The sequence below is a fragment of the Cnephaeus nilssonii genome (assembly GCF_951640355.1).
Source record: "Cnephaeus nilssonii genome assembly, chromosome: 11".
Classification (NCBI taxonomy): domain Eukaryota; kingdom Metazoa; phylum Chordata; class Mammalia; order Chiroptera; family Vespertilionidae; genus Cnephaeus; species Cnephaeus nilssonii.
The window spans coordinates 30138413-30165738 of record NC_137082.1 but is presented as its reverse complement, the minus strand read 5'-3'; the positions used below and the strand labels follow the sequence as shown (position 1 = coordinate 30165738).

At 42.5% G+C, this 27326-nt stretch overlaps 1 protein-coding gene across 3 annotated transcripts in view; it reads left to right on the top strand.

Annotated features, from left to right (window-relative positions):
• The window catches only part of ATRN (attractin), a 174863-nt gene that overhangs the window by 86410 nt on the left and 61127 nt on the right, over nucleotides 1-27326 (top strand). For all 3 annotated transcript variants that reach the window (XM_079784526.1, XM_079784525.1, XM_079784524.1), the window contains exons 14-21: nucleotides 665-803; nucleotides 2375-2565; nucleotides 5091-5310; nucleotides 6557-6742; nucleotides 7515-7748; nucleotides 18503-18640; nucleotides 24686-24779; nucleotides 26490-26542. In XM_079784526.1, coding sequence (XP_079640652.1) covers nucleotides 665-803; nucleotides 2375-2565; nucleotides 5091-5310; nucleotides 6557-6742; nucleotides 7515-7748; nucleotides 18503-18640; nucleotides 24686-24779; nucleotides 26490-26542 — 1255 coding nt within the window. The remainder of the gene's footprint in view (nucleotides 1-664; nucleotides 804-2374; nucleotides 2566-5090; nucleotides 5311-6556; nucleotides 6743-7514; nucleotides 7749-18502; nucleotides 18641-24685; nucleotides 24780-26489; nucleotides 26543-27326) is intronic.

Here is a 27326-nt window from a genome sequence, read left to right as displayed (position 1 = left end):
TAATATACTTTGTATAATCTTCTTGTCTAACTAGAGGCCTGATGCATGAAATTCGTGCAAGAGTAGGCCTTCCTTCCCCCCGCTTCTGGCACCGGCTTCCCTCTGGCACCTGGGACCCAGGCTTCCCTCGCAGCCCCAGCTTCAACCGCAAGGTCGTCCGGAAGGATGTCTGGTCTAATTTGCATATTATGCTTTTATTATTATAGTTGTTATATCTTGGCTTAGCATAATTAAAGCTTAATATTTGTAATTTTTTATGTAGGTTAGAAGGCAACAAAGATGATGACTCAACTTTTACAGCCTTTGACAATTTATAAGACATTCTTTGACAGTCTGTAAAACAGTTCATAGAATTTAAATTTAGCCTGTTTGGAAGGCATTTGAAAAGCATTACATTCAACATTCCCATTTTACATATGAGCAGGTTGAAGCATGGTGTTTAAGAATGAATGACTTCCTTGCTAGGTAAAGGCATGTCCTTCAGCAGAACCTTTCCCTAGTGTTTTCACTGTGGTGCAGCTTCCTATGAATCTTATTTATATATCCATTTGCAGTTTGCTTCTTTAATTCAATTTTTAGTATCCTGTTTGTCCTTACCATGAGTTTGTCCTTACCATGAGTTCTTTCTGTGGAAATAAGAAAACTCTTGTCCACTGTGTTCTAGATCTCCATTTCCAAGTATGAGAACTGCACCAAGGATAATCCCGTGTACTACTGTAACAAGAAGACCAGCTGTAGGAGCTGTGCCCTGGACCAGTACTGCCAGTGGGATCACCGCAATCAGGAGTGCTCCTCCCTGCCCGGTAGGCCTTAGAGGGGCATCTTGATGTGTGTGGCGGGGGGTCCAAAGACTTGACTAAACCCAGCAGGGGCGAGGGATAAGCTCATTTTATCCATTCCTTCCCTCTTACCAATATTGTGGTTATTTTTTAAAACAAAAATACAGTTCTTAAGTATGCTCCTACTGTCTTTTGAAACAAAGTGAAACATCTGCTGCTCTGGAGAATCAAATGACAGCTTGGCTCTGTATCATGGAGCCCACTCCATTGTTTTCACCCTGCCTCTTCTGTGCAAACCCAGGAATATAATGCAGCAGTCTCATCAGCCATTCTGCTGGGCACCTAATGAAGAGTACTTACTTCTTATTGACCACTGGGATTAGACAGCCTGCACCTTCTGACAAGAAGGAGAGGAGAGATGCCTGTGTCCACAGCACCTCCTGGGGTGATCTCCAGCCCTGAATACCTTAATTTATGGCACTTCTGAGGTTTGGGATGATGAGTTAGGGGGTCTGGGGCCAACCAGCCATAACTAAAACTGTATGATATATTTGCTTAACCAAGATATCCAGGAAGGGGGACTTCTGTGGCTCCGTGCAACAGCTGAGGCATGATAAGGGAAGTTGGGCTCCACCAGGCCCCTGTGAATGTCCTTTGGAAGTACTTGATTCAGCTTGTATGAGTGGGCTTCTTGTTCTTTCTCTCATTGCATCTCAAACTTTAATGCACAGCTGAGGACCTGGGGTTCTTTCCATAAGTCAGATTCTGGTACAAATCTAGGGTGGGGCTCAGAATCTACATTTGAACAAGCTGTGACACTGATGCCACACTTGAGGAGCAAGTGTTTATCTGCTCTTAAATGATCCCTGACCCATGGTACTGCACCTTTCATTGATCTCACTGACTGGTAATGAGCATTATTGATGGTGTCTCCAGGGTACTTTGGTTCTGGTGAAGTTGCTTTGCTCATTGTCTTCCAAGAAGTATTCACAACTTCTGTGCAGTTTATCGAGTGGGTTTAGGGCAGTCACAGTAGCAGATTACAGGCTTGCCTTGTTTGCTACAGCTCTGTCACTTTGGGGTCCCCCCCCCCCAAAAAAAAGATCTTTTCACTTTACTTTTGGGATAATTGTGCACTTGATTTTATACTTGATGTGAAAACAATGCAGCTTTTGAAAAATAGACTTGTTCATTCACCAACTCATTTCTCTTCTTGCAGTTTTTATCTCCAGCCTTCCAATATCCATATTTATTTTTCTGCTCTTAAATTTTAGTCTTATTCTTAATTGTTTTTAAAAAGGAGATTTATAAAATCAACACTGGCACCAAACAAATGTTTTCTTCTAAGACACAGGAGGGTTGGCCTCATTTTTGAGATCTAGGAAATAAGACTAATTTTTTTTAAAGCATTTAAAATTCTCATATTCTGTACTTGCTCCTTAGTAATGTGTCTGATACTCTCACTACATCCTAAGGAAGTACCTAGAATGCAAATCACAAAAACATTTAGTTTTTTGTTAATTCAAACGGGTAATATAGTAGTTTTGTGTGATTTCTAAAACTTTTTTTTTCTTTCTCTCCATCCTTTACAAAAGAAACTACCTGTGGCATTGGCTGGCATTTGGTTGTAAACATGTGTTTGAAAATTACTACGGCCAAGGAGACTTATGACACGGCTAAATTGTCCTGTAGGAACCACAATGCCCTGTTGGCTTCTCTTACAACCCAGAAGAAGATAGACTTTGTCATTAGTGAGCTGCAAAAAATGCAATCATCGCAGAGCATGGTGAGTTAAAATCCTTAGAACTTACATCTATTATCTATTGAGGGCATGAACACAGCTCACCTGTGATGTGCTTAGCAGGAGGAGTGCTGTGTAACACACTGGAACTTGCACTGTCAGATTCTCTTCCTTTAATACATTCTTTCTTACCTTAACATTTTAAACATTTTATTAGTCATATCTACTAAATTATATTTGAATAAATTAATGTGTATTGAATAGTAATGTGTGTACTTATGCACATATCTTTGTGACAACAGTGATGATTTTGTATCTATTTTATCCCTAGGTTTTGCTGTTGGGGGGAGGGGAATGTCACTGCTACTTAGCTAGGTTGAATTAAGCCACCTGAGTCTCAGATTTTAGGTATTATTACAGTGTGTAATACGATTTAATGTTCATCACCCAAGAAATGTTTGTTTGTTTGCATCTTCCTTAGGCCTGGCCAGCCCAAAAAGAGAGAGTACCTTCTTATCAAGAGTTTCTAAGCACAGAACCCCAAGTTCTCTTCCTGTCTGCTCAGTGCTCTGAGGTGGCTTATAGTTGACATTCCACAATCACATTTGGTCTTTTTGAGTTTAAAATCTTAGGCTGTGATTCTATCCTCAATTAAGTAGACACAAGACAAAGCTCTTAACGGCATTGGCTTTGGTACAGAGCATTTGGGGTTGGGGGGGGGGGGGAGTTCTTCTCATCAAGTAGGGAGAAGCAATAGGCAGTACTTCCTTAGGTGCAGCCTGCTTCAGGTGAGGATATGGAGTGTAGCCTGGGTCCTGGCTACATGTGGCCCTGTATACTGCCTCGAGGGCCATTCTGCAATGGGTAGGGGGTGCCTATTTTTTATTTTTCTACATTTAGTTTTTTCGGGTTTTTTTTAGTGCAACTTTGGTATGGTGTGGAAAACTTTGGTAATACATCATAAATGTCGTTACCTCAGGGAACACTATGGCCACATTTGATATTTCATATCTTAAAAGCTTTTTCAAATTTATAATCTCCATTAGAGACTGCTCTTGCTGTTTGTTTCTCTTTACCTGACCCCCAAATATGGGTGTCTACAGTGTTCTGTCCTTGCCTGTTAGCTGATCTTATCTATAGTCACTCTTCAGAAAATGGATAGCTTACAGTTTTGCTCATTTCCAATGACTCCCAATTCCATGTGTCTCAAAGAATAGCTGGTTAGAAGGGTTTGGCTATCCCAGCTGGTCATAGTTATCCTATCTTCTGGTCCCTCTTCTCTCTTCCTCAGGTTTTCTAGTTCTAGAAGATTCTGGGTAGTCAAATTAGCTGGGACTATCTTTATACAGTAAGAATTCACAGTCTTGTGTTAAGCTGTAAATTAAGCTGTAAGTCTAGACTAAGAGCCCAGGCTTACATGGAAAAACAAGTAAGAGTACTCAACCTAGCCTTTAGGGCAGAGGCAAGCTCGTAGCCAGAAAGTGGTAACTCCTGAAGATGAAGAGTGCATTGGGAAGGTGACTAGGGAAGGGCTCTCTGTGCTTTGCTACCACACATGCAAGATGCAGAGTTTGAGGGGTGAGCTGCCAGCTGGGTAGAAGGGAATTGCTATAGCTGTGTCTTATGAGGAATCAAGGCCAAATCCTGAGAGACGTTGTCTACAATGCTATTACTTTGAGTTTTATCAGGAAAGCAAAGGGAAGTTATTGAAGGACTTTTAAAAAGTATTAACTTTGTTTTTTTCTTTCCTTAAAAAATAATACACATTTCAAAGGAAATTTAGAAAATAGTAACATTAAAAATGCAATAAATATTACTCATTACAACTAAAAATAACTATTTTGGGGTATGTTTATTTCTTTTCGGTCTTTCAATAGGCATGCATATTTTTTCCTCAAAAATGGAAATACATCGTACGTTTTGTTTTATAACTGGCAAAATTAGGACTATCTTTCATTTCTGGGCTAAACTTTGTACTTCTCTTTTAAAAGAATTTGTTAATGCAACGGGAAGGAAATTTCAGTGGAGCAGCAGGCAGAGACTCTCCCAGAGGTTTACTATCCCATTATTCCCTATAAAATTCAATGCCAGCCCTTACCCCCCAGCTGAAGGTGGGAATCTCCAGTCATCTGAGCTTTTTAGTGCCCCAAAACAGGCTTAGTTAATGATTCTGAGGATAGACATATAACTAGTATTTCAGGAATATTGGCAAGATTATTTCATGTATGGTTAGATATTTAAACCAAGTTTGGGGGTGGCTATCTCTTCATAGCATGTCATAGGATGTGGAAATTTTGGACCTTGATTATTGTTTTGCCATTAATCTCTGTGAAATTTTTGATATATTCTCTGAGCTATATTTTTGTCCTTTGTAAAAAGACCATATTGACGGGCCAAGCATGATATATAACATAAAAATGATGGTCTGTCCTTCTCTGTAATGGCTGAGTCAGTGGATAGGGAAGTTTTCCTATATCTTTGGGATATTTGTAACTTCATGGTTTTTATTTAGAAGCCTGTTTTGGTCAAGACATTGTTTATATTCATAACTGTGTCTCTTTTGCCTACAGACTAAGCTGACCTTGACCCCATGGGTTGGCCTTCGGAAGATCAATGTGTCCTACTGGTGCTGGGAAGATATGTCCCCATTCACAAATAGTTCGATACAGTGGATGCCATTTGAGCCCAGTGATGCTGGATTCTGTGGAATCTTATCAGAACCCAGTACTCGGGGCCTGAAGGCTGCAACCTGCATCAACCCACTCAATGGTAGTGTCTGTGAAAGGCAGGGTAAGTATATGGGAATTATGCATTACTGGAAGTTCATTGAAAGAGAAACCATAGGAGGCATCGTATTGATATATGTAAAATATTCATGAAAAACAGATTGAGTATTGATTTCAAGCATATGAAGCAGAGTATAACCCAGAATTTTAAAAGCAGAAGGAAATTGTCTCTGGCTCAGAATAGTATGACCCATAAACTTAAAAAAAAAAATAACTAATACTACTCAGAGAACCTAATATTCTAATTAACAATGAGATTGGTTGGTTTGTTGATCTCAAAAAGTTTGAGACTTGCTCTAAAAGGTTAATTTCTTGTGTTGGAAGAGAAATATTGTGGAAGAAAGAACCAAAAATACAAATAAAAGCAAAGGCAAGATCAGAACTGACGTAGGGGACAAAAGGGACTGGACAGAAAGATGTATCAGGGAGGAAAATGATGAGCGCACTTCTGTGACAGAAAACAGAAGCAAACCTGATGTGCTAAAGCTGTACTTGAGAACTGAAGGAGCAAACACTTTGAGTAGTTTCATGGGTTTGAATCTCTCTTCTAGGCTACATTTAGGCTTAAAGGCAGGCACAGGAGCATCACCTGCAGCACGCAGATAAGCCCAAGACAAGTGTCCTCTTCCTGCAGAGGGTTCACAAGTAATAGGTGGAATTTTCTGGGCACTTTTGGGAGGCTGGACTCCATGGATATCATGTCTCATTTTAGGAAGGGACCATAATATGAGGAACACAGAAGTATAGAAGAGAATTTATAGCACTGTAGGAGTCACCTTAAAATATTACTTCTAAACTTCCTATAGGGGAGCTTAGTAGCCATTTTGGATCCTGAGTGCTTTGGTGTATTTAATGAATGCTGTGGTCCTTCCTCCCTAAAATATACAAAGATGTGATTTTGCATGTTCAGGTGGGTTGTAAAAACCCTGAAGTTCATTCTAGGTCCCATATATTTTGAGGAGTTTTAGAACCCCTACTTGAATGGAAAGATTAGCTTGTTCCCACAGGTCTATCCTTAATGGTCTTTGAAAAAGAAAAACATCTTTTTCCCCAAGTGTAACAATATATTTGACTAAACAGTACATGGTGACTCTAATATTTTCCATTTTCTCCTTCATTTAATATAACCCACTGAATTGATTTCATGACATTTCATGACAGACTAATGGGTCACAACCCATACTGAAAAGACTTTGACCTTAGCCAACATGGTGGGAGCTCTAAGTGTCTCTCTTGTGTTTACTTCCCAGCGAACCATAGCACCAAGCAGTGCCGGACGCCGTGTGCCTTGAGGACGGCGTGTGGAGAGTGCACCAGTGGTAGCTCTGAGTGCATGTGGTGCAGCAACATGAAGCAGTGTGTGGACTCCAATGCCTATGTGGCCTCCTTCCCTTATGGCCAGTGTATGGAGTGGTATACCATGAGCAGCTGTCCCCGTAAGTGAAAAGTGAGCTCTAGGCACTGAGTGCGATGTGTACGGGTGACAACTCCTGCAGTAAGGTGGTGCTGTCAGCCTCTGAACATTTGAGGGACAAGACTGGACCTGACCTTCAGCTCAGATCTGTCGATAGACTGTTTGATGATAATCTTCATACAGAACGAAGCACAATGACACAAGTAAATAAATGTAGGATAGATCACAGAGTACAGAAATAATTGCTCAACTTCAGTATCATATTTCTCCATCCTGTATGACCTCCACATCATTTTTTCAATATATTTTTATTGATTTCAGAGAGGAAGGGAGAGAGAGATAGAAACATCATTGATGAGAGAGAATCATTGATTGGCTGCCTCTTGCACACCCCGCACTGGGGATCAAGCCCACAACCTGGGCATGTGCACCGACTGGGAACCGAGCCGTGACCTCCTAGTTCAGAGGTCAACTCTCAACCACTGAGCCATGCTGGCCGGGCTGGTCTCCACATCTTAATCTTCTAACTCCTAAAGTAAGTGCTTTTCAGTAGGTGACCTCTCAGGTCCCTTATGGCTCCATCATCCTGAGATTGAGAGAGGGGAGGAGTCCCTAATACATGTAGAACAAGATATTGGGTTCTTCAAATTTATTATACCATTTAAAACAGTCACAATAGAATAGGAATTTTGACTCACAGAAATTGAATAATCTGTTAAAGAAAAAGCTGATTTAAATACAATGAATTCAGATCTGTAGGAGATAGTGAATTGCAACTTGTGTTTTCTTAACAGCTGAAAATTGTTCAGGCTACTATACCTGTAGTCATTGCTTGGAGCAACCAGGCTGCGGCTGGTGTACTGATCCCAGCAATACTGGCAAAGGGAAATGCATAGAGGGCTCCTATAAAGGACCAGTGAAGATGCCTTCTCAGGCCCCTATAGGAAATTTCTACCCACAGCCCCTTCTCAATTCCAGCATGTGTCTGGAGGACAGCAGATACAACTGGTCTTTTATTCATTGTCCAGGTAAGATGTCTTGTGTATCCAAAATCAAGTGTTTCACTACCTATCTGCAAAGAATAAAACCTTGAAATCTACATTACTTATATGGATTTCCTTTAAGAAAAAAAAACACATCATTTTTGGAGAAGTAGTTTTACATGACAAATATTTTTATTTTCAGTTAATGAAAATAATAAAATTTCAAGTGAGTTGTTTTGCTAACATTCATTATAAAAGTAATGAAATAAATTCATCACAAAAAAACTAAATATTATAGATGTAGATAAAATAAAAACGAATTCCTCTTCTCATCTACAGTTCATCAGAGAAGTAAAAACTTTTAACAGTTTGATACAGATATCTCTAGACATACCAATGTATATTTTTAAAACTAAAAAGTACTCCCTGGCCAGTGTTTCTAAGTAGCTAGCACACTGGCCTTCACACCTAATGGTCACAGGTTCGATTCTTGGTCAAGGGTGTGTGCCTGGGTTACAGGTTCGGTCCCCGGCCCTGGTCGGGGTATGTGTAGGAGGCAACCAATCCATGTACCTCTCACATCTGTATTTCTCTCTCTCCCTTTTTCCCTTTCCTCTTTCTCTCTTCCCCTCCTTCCCTCCCTTCCCCTCTCTAAAAATCAATGAAAAAAATGTCCTAGGGTAAAGTTTAAAAACTAAAAAAATGCAATGCATATGATATAGTTCTACAATTTGCTTTTTACTTAAAAATACATCTTGGCAGTTGTTAGGAGAAAAATCAAAAATAAGTCTTCTGCCAACCCAGAAGTTTCTCTCCACAGATGTAGAAAAGAAAGAAAACCATTTTATTATTGAACTAGAGGCCCGGTGCACGAAATTCGTGCATGGAGGGCGGGGGTGTCCCTCAGCCCAGCCTGTACCCTCTCCAATCTGGGACCCATCGAGGGATGTCCGACTGCCCATTTAGGCCCGATCCCACTGGGATCGGGCCTAAATGGGCAGTTGGTTATCCCTCTCACAATCCAGGACTGCTGGCTCCCAACTGCTTGCCTGCCTGCCTTCCTGATTGCCCCTAACCGCTTCTGCCTGCCAGCCTGATCACCCCCTAACCACTCCGCTGCCAGCCTGATGGATGCCTAATTGCTCCCCTGCTAGCCTGTTTGCCCCCAACTTCCCTCCTCTGCCGGCCCGATCACCCCTAACTGCCCTCCCCTGCAGGGTTGGTCGCCTCCAACTTCCCTCCCTTGCAGGCCGGGTGCCTCCCAACTGCCCTCCCCTGCTGGCCATCTTGTGGTGGCCATCTTGTGTCCACATGGGGGCAGGATCTTTGACCACAGGGGGCAGACATATTGTGTGTTGGAGTGGTGGTCAATCTGCATATTACTCTTTTATTAGATAGGATAGAGGCCTGGTGCAGGAGTGGGGGTCAGCTGGTTTGCCCTGAAGGGTGTCCCAGATAAGGGTGGGGGTTCCCTTGGGGCATGGGGCCTGTGGTGGTTTGCAGGCCAGCCACCTCCCCTGGCAACCCAAGCGGAGGCCCTGGTATCTGGAATTTATTTACCTTCTACAATTGAAACTTTGTAGCCTGGAGCGGAGCCAAGCTTCCTGCATGCTCCACTGGCAGCCATTTCTGTTTGAGTTAATTCACCTTCTATAATTGAAACTTTGTAGCCTTAAGCAGAGGCCTGAGCCCGGCCAGGGTGTGCGGAAAGCTTTGCTTCCCCTGTTGCCGGCGGCAACCCTGGCCTGGTCTCTCCAGCTCCGTGGCTGCCGCCATTCTGTTTGAATTTGTTTACCTTCTATAATTGAAACTTTGTAGCTTGAGTGGAGGCTTAGGCCTGTCAAGGGCAGGCGGAAAGCTTGTTTCTCTCTGTTGCCTGGGAAACCTTGCTCTCGGTGGCTGTAGCCATCTTGGTTCAGTTTATTTGCATACTCGCCCTGACTGGCTGGTGGGCATGGCTTGGGCTGGTGGGCGTGGCTTGGGTGTAGTGGAGGTATGGTCAATTTGCATATTTGTCTGTTATTAGGTAGGATATCAGCTTTAAGCAGACTGTGATGCACATCACAGGCAAGCCACTAATGAGATTTCAAAGACAAACAAAATCTCACCCTTTTAAATAAATAGCCAAGCAAATACAATCATTATATACATGTTCTCAAGATGAATGATAATTTGTCCTCATAAGAGAGGATTTGATGGCACTGTTTGCTGTACATTCTTTCATAGTTTATCCTGAATTAACCTGGTAATTGGGGTGGCCACCTGTGTTAGGTAATTGCCTTTATCCAAGAAAATAATAAACCATCTTGTAATTTATGGCAAGCATGTGGTTGCAGCTCGGCACAATGCACTCAGGCTAAATCCCGGAAAGGACTGGGAGATAGGGTGCTATCTTCCTTGATGTTTTCATTTAAAAGAGGTGGCTCCCAGGCCCTTAAGAAAAACATTCTTGGATTGTAGTGCTCGTAAGAGGCTTATTTAGGTTTTAAAAAGATTTATATGCATACAGGTTTTATTTTTTTATTAATCCTCACCCAAGGATAGTTTTCCATTGATTTTTAGGGAGAGTGGAAGAGAGAGGGAAAGACAGAGAGAAACATCAACATGAGAGAAACACATTGATTGGTTGCCTCCTCCATGAGCCCGACCAGGGCCGGGGCAGGGGAGGAGCCTGCAACCAAGGTATGTGCCCAGAACTCTTTGGTTCATAGACCGATGCTCTGTCCACTGAGCCAAACCGGCTAGGGCAATACAGGTTTTTCTTAACGAATTGTAAGAAAAGGGAGAAGGGGAAAAGGTCTCTGCCTTTTGGCAAGAGGAATAACCCAGCCTGCCTGCCTGCCTATCTCCCTCCTTCCCTTCTTTCCTCTCGCCCTTCTTTCCTCCCTCTCTCCCTCTCTTCCTCCCTCCTTCTGTATCTCTTCCTTTCCCTTCTATCCCTCCTTCTTTCCTTTTGGTCTTTCCCTTTCCTTTTCTTCTCTCCCTCCTTCCCTACTCTCTCTATTCCTTCCAGTAGTTGGTTTTAGAAGGAATATACCATGAGTTGGCCTAAAAGCCTGTGCCTAGTAAACCTGCTGGGGAGACTGCCCTAAGAAACTAATCTTGAGAAATTGGCCTTTGATTCCCTTTCAGTAAATACTCAGGAATGTGCTGATAGGCCTCCAGAACAGTTGGGAGAGGGTAGGCAGGAAGTTAGTGGGTGAGAACTTCTCCAAGAGCATCTCAGACAGTGCCATTGATAACAGGGCTCCCTGTGAGTTCTGTTAGAGAAAGGCCACTGTAAACAAAAATAAAAGGCAAGAGACAAACTGGGAATAAATATCTGCATTGTATATATCCAATGATTCCATAGTATGTAAACCTCCTCCCTCCAGGAAAAAAAAGCTAAATGTCAACCCAACAGAAAAAGTGGGCAAAGGGTGTAAAGAAGTAGGTACACCATTTTGCATTCTCACTAACAATGTAAAAAGCTCAGATTTCTTCATCCTCCTCAACACTGCGTTCATCTTTTTTATTGTAGCTGTTCTAGTTTATGAGAAATTGTATCTCACCGTGGTTTTGATTTGCATCAAATGACTAATGAAGCTGCTCATCTTTATGGCCATTTGTATCTCATCTTTAGAAAAATAACTATTCAAAGTCTTTGCCCATTTTTTAAATTACATTGTCTTTTTATTATTGATCCATAAGAGTTCTTTATGAATCCTAGATATCCCTTTTAGAATATATGATTTGCAATATTTTCTTGCATTCTTTTTTCTTTCTTGATAGTATCTTTTGAAATACAAAAGTTTTAAATTTTGTAAGTCCAATGTGTTTTATTTTATCCCATGTGCTTTTTAAAGAAATCAGTGCCGCCGAAACCGGTTTGACTCAGTGGATAGAGCGTCGGCCTGTGGACTGAAGGGTCCCAGGTTCGATTCCGGTCAGGGGCATGTACCTTGGTTGCGGGCACATCCCCAGTAGAGGGTGTGCAGGAGGCAGCTGATCGATGTATCTCTCTCATCGATGTTTCTAACTCTCTATCCCTCTCTCTTCCTCTCTGTAAAAAATCAATAAAATATATTTTTTTAAAAAAAGAAATCAGTGCCTTAACTAACCCAACATCACAGAGATTTGCTCCTATGTTTTCTTTTTAAAGTTTCATAGATTTATCTCTTATATTTAGGTCCATGATCCACTTTTGAATTAATGTTTATGTAGTGTGAGGTAGGAGACCAAATTCATCTTTTTGCATGTGGCTATCCAGTTTTCCCTGCACCATTTGTTAAAAGGGCTTTTTTTTTTTTGCCATTGAATTTTTGAGGCACATTTGTTGAGAATCAGCTCACTGTAAATGTAAGAATTTATTTCTGGGCTCTCATTTCTATTCCATTGACTGTCTTTATATCAGTATCACTAGCTTTGTAGTAAGTTTTGAAATTGGGAAATCTGTCCTCCAACTTTGTTCTTATTGTCTAGATTGTCATGGCTATTCTGGGTTTCTGGTATTTTCATATGAATTTTAGGATGAGCTTGTTAATTTTGGCAACAACAAAAAGAGATCGCATTGAAGCTATAGACCAATTTGGGGTGTATTGCCATCTAACAATTTATGATCCTGAAATGGTTTTCTATTTCTTCAGTTCTTTACTACTTTCTTTCAGTAATGTTTTATAGTTTGCAGTGTACATATCTTGTACTTATTTTGTTAAATTTACTATATAAAGTATTTTATTTTTCTTAAAATGAAATTACCTTAATTTCATTTTCTGATTGTTCATCGCTATTGTGTAGAAATATAGTTGATTTTTGTCTGTTGATCTTGTGTCATACAACTTTGCTGAACTAATTTATTATTTCTATTCATTTCTTAGTGTGTTTTTTAGGGTTTTCTACATCAAGGTTATGTCTGTTAAGAAAGACAATTTACTTTTTCTTTCCAATCTGGATACTCTTTTATAAATTTATTTTGGGGGGCTTACTGGCCTGGCTAGAAACTTCAATGTAATGTTGAATAAAAATGGTGAGAGTGGACTTCATTGTCTTGTTTCTGATTTTAGGGGGAAAGAATGCAGTCTTTCTCCATTAAGTTTGATATTGGCTTTAAATTTTTCATACATGCCCTTTATCAGGTTGAGAAATATTTCTTCTATTTCTAGCTTTTTGAAGATTTTTGTAATGAATGGATGCTATATTTTATCAAATGCTTTTTTTGTATCTATTGCAATGATGATGTGGTTTTTATTCTTTCATGTGTTAATACTATGCATTACATTAATTGACTTAAGAATATTAAACCAGCCTTGCATTTTTGGGATAAAGCAATTTGCTCATGTTGCATAATCCTTTTGTGTGTTGCTGGATTCATTTTGCTAGTTGGGATTTTGTGTCTTTTATTCATGAGGGATATGAGTCTGTTCTATAGCTTGCTTTCTTATGATGACTGGCTTTGTTATCAGGCTAGTATTGGCTTCATAGAGTGAGTTGGAAAATATTCCCTCCTTTTCTATTTAATAAGATTGCAAAGGATTGGCATTAATTCTTTAAGTATTGATAGAATTCATCAGTGAAGCCATCTGGCTTGGACTTTCCTTTGTGGGAAGCTCTTAGATTATTAATTTAAACTCTTCATTTATTACAGGTCTATTCAGATTTTCTTATTTTTTTAAATATATTTTATTGACTTTTTACAGAGAGGAAAGGAGAGGGACAGAGAGCTAGAAACATTGATGAGAGAGAAACCTCGACCAGCTGCCTCTTGCACACCCCCCACCGGGGATGTGCCCGCAACCAATGTACATGCCCTTGACCGGAATCGAACCTGGGACCCCTCAGTCCGCAGACCGACGCTCTATCCACTGAGCCAAACCGGTTTCGGCTCTATTCAGATTTTCTATTTCAGTTTTGGTAATCTGTGTTTTTCTAGAAATTTGTCTATTTCATCTAAGTAATCAAATTTGTTGGCATACAGTTGTTCATAATATGTTCTTGAAGATAGCTTCTTTTCTTGAAGATGTATGTTCTCCTGTGTAACCTATATTTTGTTTTATGCCTAATTTTGTTTTATCCTTTTTCATTTTGCAAATTCTCTAAATATCATGAGGTTTTTTCAGAGCCAGCTTTCTTATTTTATGAATACAATAATCCCTCATTTCTTTCAATACTAAAATTAGTATTTTTCATTCTCTTAAGTTTCTTGCATCAGCCTTTCCTTCAAGGTTAGTTGCTCTTCATGTTTATCCAGGTAGTGCCTTTACATTGATGACTTTCTTATACTGATTACTGTTTAAAGTTGATTTGTATTTATTTTTAAGATTATCTGAATTTATCACTATTGAGTACACTGAGCTGTTGTGAAGGTATGGTGTGATATCCTAAGGGAGAAGCAGGCTAGCCAACCACAGGTCTCTCCAGTTCTGGTATGCTCTGACTGTTGTTGAGTGGTCTGCTTTCCTCCTTCAGTGGAAGAAGGAGGGAGTAATGGACCAAGTGCCCGGATGCATTTGGCATGGTCATGATCATGGTTGTGCCAAGTGTCTCCCCACACTAGGATGTTATGGAAACCTGAAGATAGCTAGGGCATTGCCCTGGTTTTTCTTTCTGACCCCCAACTCATTTCACAGAACTGTCCTTTCCTACTGCAGCCTCGGACAGATGCCTTAGCCAGCTGTTGAGCAGGTCATGAGGTACTTCCTGCTATCCCTCACTCTCCCGAGGCCTGCTCTGGCTGCCAGCCTTTGTTGGATTATTTAGGTGTCAAGTGGTAAAGTGCATGTGGTCACTTTGTCAGTCCCCTCCTTCTCCTATATTAGGATACAGGTGTCTGAACTCCCGTTGTTTGGTCAGATTGATTTCTGGAAATTCCTCAATACTTTAGAAGTACCTCCCAATACTTCTGATAGCACCTTTTCCTCTTATCCCATACTCCTGTTAATTTAATCTTTCAGTGTAGTTTTGAAGGGGAAGAGAGACACATTTGTTCAGTCTTTTTTTTTTTTTAGTCTTTTTATATTGAGCAGATTTTTTTAAATTGAATAAATCTTTATTGTTCAGATTATTACAGTTGTTACTCTTCCCCCCCACCCCCATAGCTCCCCTCCACCTGGTTTCCATCCCATCCTCTTCCCTTACCTCCCTCCCTCTGTCCTCGTCCATAGGTGTACGATTTTTGTCCAGTCTCTTCCCGCACCCCCCACACCCCTTTCCCCCTGAGAGTTGTCAGTCCACTCCCTTTCTATGCCCCTGATTCTATTATATTCACCAGTTTATTCTGTTCATCAGATTTTTAATTCACTTGATTTTTAGATTCACTTGTTGATAGATATGTATTTGTTGTTCATAATTTTTATCTTTACCTTTTTCTTCTTCCTCTTCTTAAAGAATAACTTTCAGCATTTCATATAATACTGGTTTGGTGTTGATGAACTCCTTTAGCTTTTTCTTATCTGTGAAGCTCTTTAGCTGACCTTCAATTCTGAATGTCAGCTTGGCTGGGTAGAGTAATCTTGGTTGTAGGTTCTTGCTATTCATCACTTTGACTATTTCTTGCCACTACTGTCTGGCCTGCATAGTTTCTGTTGAGAAATCAGCTGACAATCGTATGGGTGCTCCCTTGTAGGTAACTAACTGTTTTTCTCTTGCTGCTTTTAATATTCTCTCTTTATCTTTTGCTCTTGACATTTTAATTATGATGTGTCTTGGTGTGGTCCTCTTTGGATTCCTTTTGTTTGGGGTTCTGTGCGCTTCCTGGACTTGTAAGTCTATTTCTTTCACCAGGTGGGGGAAGTTTTCAGTCATTATTTCTTCAAATAGGTTTTCAGTATCTTGCTCTCTCTCTTCTTCTGGCACCCCCATAATTCTGATGTTGGTACGCTTGAAGTTGTCCCAGAGGCTTCTTACACTATCTTCAAATTTTTGGATTCTTTTTTCTTTTAGCTTTTCCAGTTGAGTGATTTTTGCTTCTTTGTATTTCAAATCTTTGACTTGATTCTTGCGTTCCTCTAGTTTGCTGTTGGGTGTCTGTATAATATTTTTTATTTCAGTCAGTGTATGTTTAATTTCTAGTTGGTCCTTTTCTATATCCTCGAGGGTCTCTCTCATATCCTTGAGGGTCTCGCTAAATTTATCGGCCTTTTCTAGGAAATTCTTGAAAAACCTTATAACCATGGTTTTGAACTCTATATCCAATTGTTTGTTTTCCTCCATTTCTTTCATTTGTGATATGTTTCTTTGTCTCTGCATTTTCGCTGCTTCCCTGAGTTGGTAGGGTAGCTTTGTGTGCTTGGTGTCCTATATGGGCCAGTGGCTCGGCCTCCCCAGTTACCTGTGGTGGACACTCTTGGTGCACCCCTTTGTGGACTGTGTGTACAGCCTTGTTGTAGTTAAGTCTTGATTATTGTTGGTATCAGTGGGAGGAGTTGACCTCCAGGCCAATTGGCTGTGAGGATCCGCTGTGTCTACTCCGGGAGATAGCCTTATTTGACTAGACTTGCAAAATTGCAAAAGCCTCTGTGCTCAGCTTGGATGGGGCGGAGTTTCAGGGTGGAGCCTACAGCCTTGGCTTCCCGTCAGCCCCGCCCTATGAGGTTCCTGGGTCTCGGTGTCCCTCAGTGTCTCTCGGTAGTCGCTGCAAGCATCTCTGAGAGAAAGGCACCCTCGAGTTTCACCCGCTGCCAGACAGTCTAGTCTCTCCCCCAATGAATCTGGATTCCCAGATTCTCGCCTGGAACTAGGGTTCAGTGCAGTCGGAACTGGGGTTCAGCGCAGTCCGGAGCTTTTGTCTCCTTCTCGCTAGGGCAATCCAGCGGCACAGTCAACAGTCCGTCTTCTGCGCGCATTCACGTGCGCCTCCGGAGCTCTGCCTTTGGCCGCTCCCCTGAGTTTCCGCCTTACAGCCCAGATTCCCCCAGTATGAGCCTGGGTCCCCAGGGTCTCGCCCGGAACTGGGGTTCAGTGCAGTCGGAGCTGGGGTTCAGCGCAGTTGGGAGCTTTTCTCTCCTTCCCGCTAGAGAACGCCAGCCAGGCACTCAGCCGCCCCGTCCTCTCTGGCTCCGTCCTCTCCGCACGCGTGCGCCCGTATCTCCGTACCTCAGGCTTTTACAGCTCCTCTGATTTTCCTTGTGGTTTTCTCTTTCCTTATAGTTGTAGAATTTCCAGTCAGTCAGCTTTCCTGTGGTACTGGATGATGTCTGTTTTGTCTTTTAGTTGTATTTTTGAAATTGTTGTGTGAGGCTGCAGTTTAGGTGTTTACTTATGCCGCCATCTTGGTTTCTCCTGTAAATGATTTTGGGTATTACATTTTATGTGTGTTGTGCTCTGCTCTTCTGCTGTATAGTTGGCCCTCCATATCCATGGGTTTTGCAACCACAGAATGGAAGGCCGACTAAGGGACTTGAGCATCAGTAGATACTAAGGGAGGACTACCCATCTTCACAGGAACAACATGTGTATCCCATACATCCAAAGTAATTTTGGTGCAGTTAAAACTAATGTAGTCATTTTTAAGTTTTTCAGCTGCAATCTGTATAGAACAATGTGCTGCGCCAGCACAGCCAAGGGTTTGGCGAGCCTGAGGGAGGTGGTGAAGGATGAAGAATAAAGATAGACAAAGAGAAAAAGCTGGGTCTAGGTGGATCTTCTGTGCCTTGCTGAGGTCACAGAACAGACCCAGACTGCAAAGCTGATGCTTTAGTTATAGTCAGGGGCAAACAAGGTAATCTACAATGTTCTTATAAGTTTCACTTGTTTTGGCAGCACTTGCTTCCCCTCCCAGAGCCAATTAGCTACCCAGGAAAGATCTAGGGAGCAGTCACAAGATCAAGCTTTATGCTTAGAGGACTGTGCCCACTAAGTTGGGACTTGTTTGCGACTTTACCAGCAGGTCAGTCTGAGGCTTAACCCTATAACCTCTCCCTACAGAACAACTCAAATACCTACAGGGTTAGGGTAGAGAACAGGTGGTAAACAAAACAGGTACCAGCTATGGAAAGTTTCTGAGATAGTAAAAAACTATATCATACTGATCAGGCAAGAAAAACCTGCAAAAGTTGCTATAAAAGAGTAAATCTTTAATGTTCTCATACATACACAAAAAATGATAATTATGTGATGTGATTCAGGTGTTGGCTAATGCTATGATAGTAATCATTTGGCAATATATAAGTGTATCAAAGTAATATGTTATACTCCTTAAACTTACACAATGTTATATGTCACTTATATCTCAGTAAAACTGTTTACACCCTAGCCAGTTTTGCTCAGCGGTTAGAGCATCGGCCCATGAACTGAAGGGTCAAGAGCACTTACCTTGGTTGCAGGCTCAATCCTCGGCCCTGGTTGGTCAGGGCGTGTTTGGGAGGCAACCAATTGATGTGTCTCTCTCACATCTATGTTTCTCTCTATCCCTCTCCCTTCCTCTCTTTCAAATCAATAAAAATATATTTTTTTAAATACTGGAAGGAAAAATTCAAGATGTGAACAGTGATCTCTGGATGGTGGAAGTGTATGTAATTTTCCTGCCTGCCTTATAGTTTTCAAATTTAAGTACCATAAGCATATATTGCTTTTCCAGTGAATAGCAACAAATTTTTTTTTTTACTGTCTATGGACTTTCTTCTTGCTGTGATATATTTCTGAATTTCACACACTAGCTCTTTTTTGATGTTTTGATCTTATTTTTCAAACTAGTTTTTAGTGACCCAGTTTCAATGATTTTGTATTTAGAGGCAATAAGGAACTTAGATAGATGCAAATAATCTTGTGGAACTTACTCCATCAGTTGTACAATGGGACCAAAAAAAAAAATATTTTTCTTTCAGCTTGCCAGTGCAATGGCCACAGCAAATGCATTAATCAGAGTATCTGTGAGAAGTGTGAGAACCTGACCACGGGCAAGCACTGCGAGACCTGCATATCTGGCTTCTATGGTGATCCCACCAATGGGGGGAAATGTCAGTGTAAGTCAAATCCATTCATCAGGATTACTGACTGCAACCCAGATGTAACACAATGCTTCTCTTTGACTTGAATATCTAAAAGGAGAAAGAAACCACTTGGTTTTGGATACTGTACTAGTATTTCTTAAGTCATACAAGAAAGAGGCTTAAAGTGGAGAAAGCACTAACTCCACCTGTTCTATGTTCTCTCCTGGAATGGAGCACCGGTTGAGTGTCAGATAGATGAGCACAGGCGGGGGTGGAAGTGGGGGGTGGTCTCCGGACTATTGAGGGAGCCCAGACAAAAGGCTCAGCAAAAGCCTCTTATGGACCCTGGGTGGGGAGGGAGGGTGAAGAGGAAGGGCTGGGAGTGGGAAAGCACTGGGGATGGAGAGTGGAGAAAGTGTTTTCAAGGCTTTCCTCTCCTCCCCCATGAGGAAGTTCAGCAGAGGCCTGAAGATGACCTCTAGCCCAAGGCCTCAGGTAAGGAGACCTAGGAATGAAGGCATCTGAAGGTGGAATGCGAATATGTGAAAGAGGTGGCCAACCAGGGGTTCCTGAGACTTTGGCTGCAACTCCCCTCAGAGACTTCTACCCAGGCTGGTGTTGGAGGGCATCTTTCCCTGTAAGGTCTGCCAGGGAAAGGCTATGGTTGGAAAAAAATGGATGTAGATTTTTAACCAGGAGCCGGACTCCTCAGTACTTCCGGTATATTTTAAATATTTAAATAGTCCCACATTTCCCCATACATGTCAAATAGATTCCTGTAAGCAACAGGACATTTTATTGTTAGAACATAAATTATGTTTTTTGTAAGTTACCAGTGATACCAACGAACCAATTTTTGGTTTGTTCTAGTTTCCATAAAAAGACCCTTCAGGTTCTGAGCAGGAAAATAAATAAGAAAAGAAAATCTCCGCTCATTTGGTTGTTAAAATTAGTAGTGCACACCAGGAAGACAACCCCTCCCCACGGCCTGGGCGGGATGCTCCCAAGCTCTTGTTTCACTGACGTCTGGACAGGAGCACATGAAAGTGTGTGAATATTTTTTTAAAAGGTTTCATAGTAAATTAGTCTTCCCCTCTGCTTTCTCAAAAGCTTACAGAGCTAGTGGCTGGTGGGTATAGGCCGAATCTATTTCTGCCTCCAAGCTCCTTAGCATGGCTCTTGAGAAAGGTCTAATCCCAGAGCAGCCAGGAGAGAGCTGTATCCCAGCAGTATATCCCTTAACCTTTCTGGGGTTCAGTTTCCTCATCTGCAAATATGGGGATGTTGGAATGAAAGCAGTCAGAGGAATGCATGACACATAGTCATCACTCAGTAGATGTGAACAATTATTATTACTCTTCTAATGTCATTTCCTACCACTCTTAAATTTATTGCTCAGATTAAAAAATATTCAGTAAAAATATTTTTCTACTCCTGTGAATAGACTTCATCCATTAGACAGTAATCAGAGTACCCAAACTTATTGATAATTGTGTACAAGGCATTGTGCTGGCAGCCACCCGAGACATAGGGGCTTTTATTATCCCTGTGATCAAGGAGCCTGCCTAATTTCTCACTGCGAGATGGCCATGCTGGGAACCACATTCAGAATGTGTGACTTTAACTCCTGGGCCTGATTGTGCTTCCAAGTGCCTGTTCCTATAGCCAGGTCTGCTGGATCTATGCCTTGTTGTCTTCATCCCCAGATCTTCATCAGCCATCTAGAAAAATTACATTCTGCTCTGTAGCAGTTGTGGGGCCTGAGTACTATTGTCCATAATTTAGAGCTAACTTTATTTTTTAGAGTCTCAATCCACAATAGAAAGCATGATTTTAAAATACTGTGAGTGGCACTAAATCTTTTATGTTTTCCTCTTATAATTGTACTAGAGGCCCGGTGCACGAAACTCGTGCATGGGCAGGGGGGGTCCCCTCAGCCCAGCCTGCACCCTCTCCAATCCAGGACCCCTCAGGGGATGTCCGACTGCCGGTTTAGGTCCGATCCTAAACCGGCAGTCGGACATCCCTCTCATAATCCAGGACCACTGGCTCCTAACTGCTCACCTGCCTGATCACCCCTAACTGCCCCCCAATGGCCTAGTCACCCCCAACTTCCCCCCCTTGGCTGGCCTGGTCACCCCTCACTGCCCCCCCTGCCAGCCTGGTCACCCCACGCAGCTGGCTGTTCGGTCGCCCCTCATTGCCCCCCCCGCCCCCCGCCAGCCTGGTTGCCCTACACAGGCTGCTGTTCAGTCGTTTGGTTGTCCCTCACTAACCCCCCCTGTCGGCCTGGTCACCCCACACAGCCTGTTCGGTCGTCCGTTCGGTTGTTTCGGTTGCGACGGTCACTTAGGCTTTTATATATATAGACTAGAAACCCGGTGCACGAAATTCGTGCACGGCGGGGGGTTGTCCCTCAGCCCAGCCTGTACCCTCTCCAATCTGGGACTCCTGGAGGGATGTCCGACTGCCCGTTTAGGCCCGATCCTGGTGGGATCGGGCCTAAACGGGCAGTCGGACATCCCTCTCACAATCCAGGACTGCTGGCTCCCAGTTGCTTGCCTGCCTGCCTTCCTGATTGCCCCTAACCGCTTCTGCCTGCCAGCCTGATCACCCCCTAACCACTCCGCTGCCAGCCTGGTTGATGCTTAACTGCTCCCCTGCCAGCCTGTTTGCCCCCAACTTCCCTCCTCTGCCAGCCTGGTCACCCCTAACTGCCCTCTCCTGCAGGGTTGATCACCTCCAACTGCCCTCACTTGCAAGCCTAGTCCCTCTCAACTGCCCTCCCTTGCAGGTTGGGTGCCTCCCAACTGCCCTCTCCTGCTGGCCATCTTGTAGTGGCCATCTTGTGTCCACAGGGAAGCAGGATCTTTGACCACATGGGGGCAGCTATATTGTGTGTTGCAGTGATGATCAATTTGTATATTACTCTTTTATTAGATAGGATAGAGGCCTGGTGCACGGGTGGGGGCCAGCTGGTTTGCCCTGAAGGGTGTCCCGGATCAGGGTGGGGTTCCCTTGGGGCGTGGGGCGGCCTTAGCGAGGGGCCTGTGGTGGTTTGCAGGCCGGCCACGCCCCCTGGCAACCCAAGTGGAGGCCCTGGTATTTGGAATTTATTTTCTTTCTACAATTGAAACTTTGTAGCCTGGAGTGGAGCCAAGCCTGTTGTTTCCTCCGGGGCGGCAGCCATTTCTGTGGCAGTTAATTCACCTTCTACAATTGAAACTTTGTAGCCTTAAGCAGGTGAGCCTGGCCAGGGTGTGCGGAAAGCTTTGCTTCCCCTGTTGCCGGCGGCAACCCTGGCCTGCTCTCTCAAGCTCCATTCTGCTGCCATTTGTTTCAATTTGTTTACCTTCTATAATTGAAACTTTGTAGCTTGAGTGGAGGCTTAGGCCTGCAACGGCTATGGAAAGCTTGGCTTCCTCTGTTACCTGGGAAACCTTGCTCTCTGTGGCTGTAGCCATCTTGGATTGGGGTTAATTTGCATACTCGCCCTGATTGGCTGGTGGTCGTGGCTTGGCTGGTGGGCATGGCTTATGTAGCGGAGTGATGGTTAATTTGCATATTACCATTTTATTAGAGAGGATAGTCCTTAAGCTAAGGATAATAACCATGATTTATTGAATGCTTACTATGTTTCATTCATGTATTATCTCATTTAATTTTCACAACAGCCCACGATATAGGTACTATTATTATACCCATCATATAGATGCAAAAACAGGAGCTAAATAGCATGCCAAAGTTACAAAGGAGCTAAGTGGACTGGACTGAATTCAAACCCAGGCAAACTGACTTCAGGCCTTTGCTTTTTTGTTAATATACTAAACCCCCCTCTCCATACTCAACTGAGCCAGCAGTTGAACACTCATATTTCTGAATTTTCATCCATTCTCTTAACAGCTTTACTCTTCTGTTTCACAGGTTTCTTTGGGTGATTTTTTTCTCTGCAAAATTTATTTTAAAAGTGCACCTATCTCCAGCCTAATGCCTTTAATTTTATTCACAGAAAAACAGGGTGTAAAGTGAAAAGGAATTGAGCAAAAAAACTCACTTATTTCAACTAGCACATAAAATTTATCATGTTTCATATTTATCCTATACTAGAGGCCCGATGCACAAAATTCATGCACGGGGGCGTGGGAAGGGTCTCTCAGCCCGGTCTGCACCCTCTCGCAGTCCAGGACCCTTTAGGGGATGTCTGCCCATGGAGAGTGGGCCTAAGCTGGCAGGCAAACATCTCTCTCACAGTCCAGGACCCCTCGCTCCTTACCACCATTCTGCTCACTGCTCCTTACGGCTGGGCTCGCTGCTCCTGAGTGCTGCCGCAGAGGTGGGAGAGGCTCCTGCCACTGCTGCTGCACTTGCCAGCCATGAACCTGGCTTCTGGCTGAGTAGTGCTCCCCCTATGGGAGCACACTGACCACCAGGGGGCAGCTCCTGTGTTGAGTGTCTGCCCACTAGTGGTCATTGCGCGTCAAGCGACCGGTCGTTCTAGTTGTTCCGCTGTAACGGCTGCTTAGGCTTTTATTATATAGACTAGAGGCCCGGTGCATGAAATTCATGCATTAAGGGGGGGGGGTGTCCCTCCACCTGGCCTGTGCCCTCTCGTAGTCCAGGAGCCCTCAGGGGATGTTTGACTGACGGCTTAGGGAGCGGGCCTAAGCCATCAGTTGGACATCCTTAGAGCTGCCGTAGAGGCAGGAGAGGCTCCCGCCACCGCCTCTGTGCTCGCCAGCCAGCCCCCTGTGGGAGCGCACTGACCACAAGGGGGAAGCTCCTGTGTTGTACGTCTGCCCCCTGGTGGTCAGTGCGCATCATTGCAACCGGTCGTTCCACCATTCAGTCAATTTGCATATTATCATTTTATTATTTAGGATAATAAAATGATAATATGCAAATTGTGTCAATTTGCATATTATCATTTTATTATTTAGGATAATAAAATGATAATATGCAAATTGTCCCCTTGGGAGTTCAACTGACCGGGAGTTTGACCGCTTGCTATGACGTGCGCTGACCATCTGGGACGGCGCAGAACGAAGGAAGGCCCCTGCTGGCAGCCAGGGAAAGGAAGGCCCCGGCTAGCAGCTGGCAGCTGGGAGAAGGAAGGCTCCGGCCGGCAGCTGGAAGGTCCTGATTGACCCTGATCACCAGCCAGGCCTACGGACCCTACCCATGCATGAATTTCATGTACCAGGCCTCTAGTGTGCTGGATTAAAAAAAAGGTAGAGAGGTGTTGATGGCTAGAGGAGAGAAGTGACAGAAGTTGGTTTTGTTTTTTTTTTTAATATATTTTATTGATTTTTTTACAGAGAGGAAGGAAAAGAGATAGAGAGTTAGAAACATTGATGAGAGAGAAACATCAATCAGCTGCCTCCTGCACATACCCACAACCAAGGTACATGCCCTTGACCGGAATCGAACCTGGGACCCTTGAGTCCACAGGCCGATGCTCTATCCACTGAGCCAAACCAGTTAGGGCCAGAAGTTGTTTTCTGTGGAGGCCAAGAAGAAGGCAAGGAAGGGTGGTGAATACTGAACGGCCTCTGAAACACCAACCTGCCATTGGAATCCCACCCTACTTCTGAGCCCTCCTGGGGTTTGAAATGAGAACATTGTGGAGAAAGCACCTCAGCTGAAGCTGAGTGCAGCCTGACCAACCCTTCCCTCAGGCTGTCATCACTCAGAAAATCTCCATGGGGGCAGGGACTATGTCTGTGTCCTCACACCCAGCAGCTGGCACACTAGACACTTCATTAAATGTTTATTGAATGAATAGAAGAATCATAATAGTGAAAATCACAGTCTATTAAAAAGATAAAAATTGGGATTGCTTCAGATGGTGGTGGAAATGACATTCTTTCCTCCTGTCCTTTGACTTTGGTTCCTTTAATGTTGCCTTCACATTATTTGAGATAAATCATTAGCTGAAAAAAAAGAATCTTACTCATTAAATGCTTTTATTTTAATCTTTCATATCAAATCCAATTGATATTAATTTACTTGTTTTAGAAAAAGTCTCTGATAGTAATCTTTTAAGCCAGTTGTGACCAACATTCCTTTTCCTCCTTCTAGTATGTAAGTGCAATGGTCATGCATCCCTGTGCAATACCAACACGGGCAAGTGCTTCTGCACCACCAAGGGCGTCAAGGGGGACGAGTGCCAGCTGTGAGTACCACCCTCCCCGGACCCCTGCCACAGGCCACGCCCGGGTTTAGTGATTGACCCAGGTCATCTGGGTCTATGCCTTGCTGCCATGGGCTCTAAGGGATCCCGAGTTGATTGATTTGGAATTTTGCACTTTCCACTTCAGACAGGTCTAACTTGGTCAACCTCCATACTGAGTAGGTCATCAGTTTAGCAACAATTCCTTAATAACTCTGATATTCCCTGGGTTGCTGACTTGGATTAGTTGTCTAACTTCAGCCAGTACTTGGTGTTTGTCATGTCAGGAGATTGAACCCTTTTCCAAAAGAGAGTTGGAAGAGCTGGTATTCCCAGACAGTATTTTATTTGGCATTTTGGTTGTCTGATAGTGGAGATGATCCTCTCTGGCCTTTAACACATCCCACCCTGTTCTAGCATTTTCCTTGATGAAATAGATGAGACATCTTCCAAGGGAGTGTCTGGGGTCCCCACCTATGAGGATGCAAGCAGATGTGGGGCTGTGCCTCCACTGAGTGGGGTCCTCTTGAGGTGAATCACTTAATTATGCTGAATCTCATTTTCTACCTCTTTCAGTAGTGGGACTAACAATAATTGTTTTTAATGTCCTTGGATGTTGAAAGAAGAGAGATTGTTCTCCATTTCATATATTCCTGTCTGCCTCACCAGAAAACCTCAGAAAACACATGCTCCAGGTTTACGCATTCTCTCAAGAAGAGACTTAGAAATGTTTAGTAGTATCAAAATACTGAGCTGATGCAAGCAGATGTGTCATTGGTAAACAAAGTTATGTCACCAGTGATTGAGGCTTGATAGTGGTGTTCAGGAGGGAAATGCTCTGTCTACATTTCCTAGTTTATATTAGTGCATATACGTTTATTGGTTTTATGCTGCCCTGAAACCAGTACGTGAAGAAAATTATAATCAAAGATCAAATTTAATTTTTGAGTCCAGGTTTCTTTAAACAGAAAAATGTAATAGAGCAAAATTAATCACTTCTGTCCTCAGTTTTGATACACAGCAAAGAAATGGGGAAGACTTTCTTTTTAAGAGATTTAGGTATAAACAAGTATAAAAGGACACATATCCCTGTATTATTTATCTGGGAAAAGTGCTTGACCCAAGCTTTCCCCTTCTTTTTTCATAGTTCATAGCTATTGTGCTTGCCTCAATAGTTTTGCTGATGTTCATAGATAATACCTATGAGGAAATTAATAATTTCTTTACTAGAACTTATTTTTTCTCTAGACTGGTGAACTGTGTCCCAGGTTTAAAAAAAAAAAAAGATTATTTGTGTTTAGCCTTCTCTTACTTGTATTTAAAGAACAGGATCAATTTATCCAGGGAGAATAGGAAAGAGGTGAAAAATGAATATATGAAAAATATTTTAACTGCACTTTTAAAAGAATAGTTCATACAAAAGTAAAAATGTATTTTTCATGATTATAAGTAGGATCTAGATATATTATATTTTGGTTTATCTCATGTGTTTGGCAAATGTTTCTCAGTTGGTGGTTGTATGAACTCCTGGGCAGTCAGCATTAAAAATAAATGCAAATTCTTGTTAGTTTACTTGATTTGAATAACAGTGAAAAATGTAATTATACCGACTCAAAAACAGTAGTTTATATTAAAGGGTCTACTTGATTTTAAAATGAATGTAGATTCTCTTTTAAATAGCAATAGAAAATAATCTTCATTTTCCCCCCCTAGATGTGAAGTAGAAAATCGATACCAGGGAAACCCTCTCAAAGGAACATGTTACTGTAAGTGTTTTTGTAATTCTTGTCTGTCTAGAAGCAAAGTAGTTCAGTAAAACTTCATTATTGTCTTTAACATTGTTTGAGAATGGTAAGTGCTCTAGGAATATAGCAATGACCCATGGAAGTGTCCTCTTTTTTTGATGTGCTTACATTCTATTAAGTTTAATACATATATGGGCACAACTTTAAACTACTTTAATTGTGGTTATAGTTTATGTTAGTTTGTCCATAGCAGATATCAGGGAAGAGTACAGAGAGATATATATCTCTGTGTTTTTTTGCTTATGTTCTCTTGAAACTTTGTTTCATTTGCCATTACCTGGTTGGGGTCACCATATTTCTTATTTTAGGACATAGGTAACATAAATAAATATTAGCTCGGCTGTCATGGCTCAGTGGTTGAACATTGACCTATGAACCAGAAGGTCATAGTTTGATTTCCGGTCAGGACACAAGCCTGGGTTGTGGGCTTGATCCCCAGTGTGAGGCATGCAGGAGGCAGCCGATCAATGATTCTCATCATTGATGTTTCTGTCTCTTAAATCAATAAAAGTATTTTTTTTCAAATCTTAAAATATAGTTGAAGGTATCATTCTCTCTGAAACCTCTTTAGGAACTAATATCCTATATAATAAAAGGCTAATATGCAAATTATTACCACGGGCCGGAGTTCAACTGACCGGAAGTTAGATGTGTTCTGACCACCAGGGGATGGTGCGGAACATGGCAGGCTTCGGTGGCGTGGTGCTGGCAGCGGGTGGCAGTGGAGGTGCTGCTGGCCCCGATG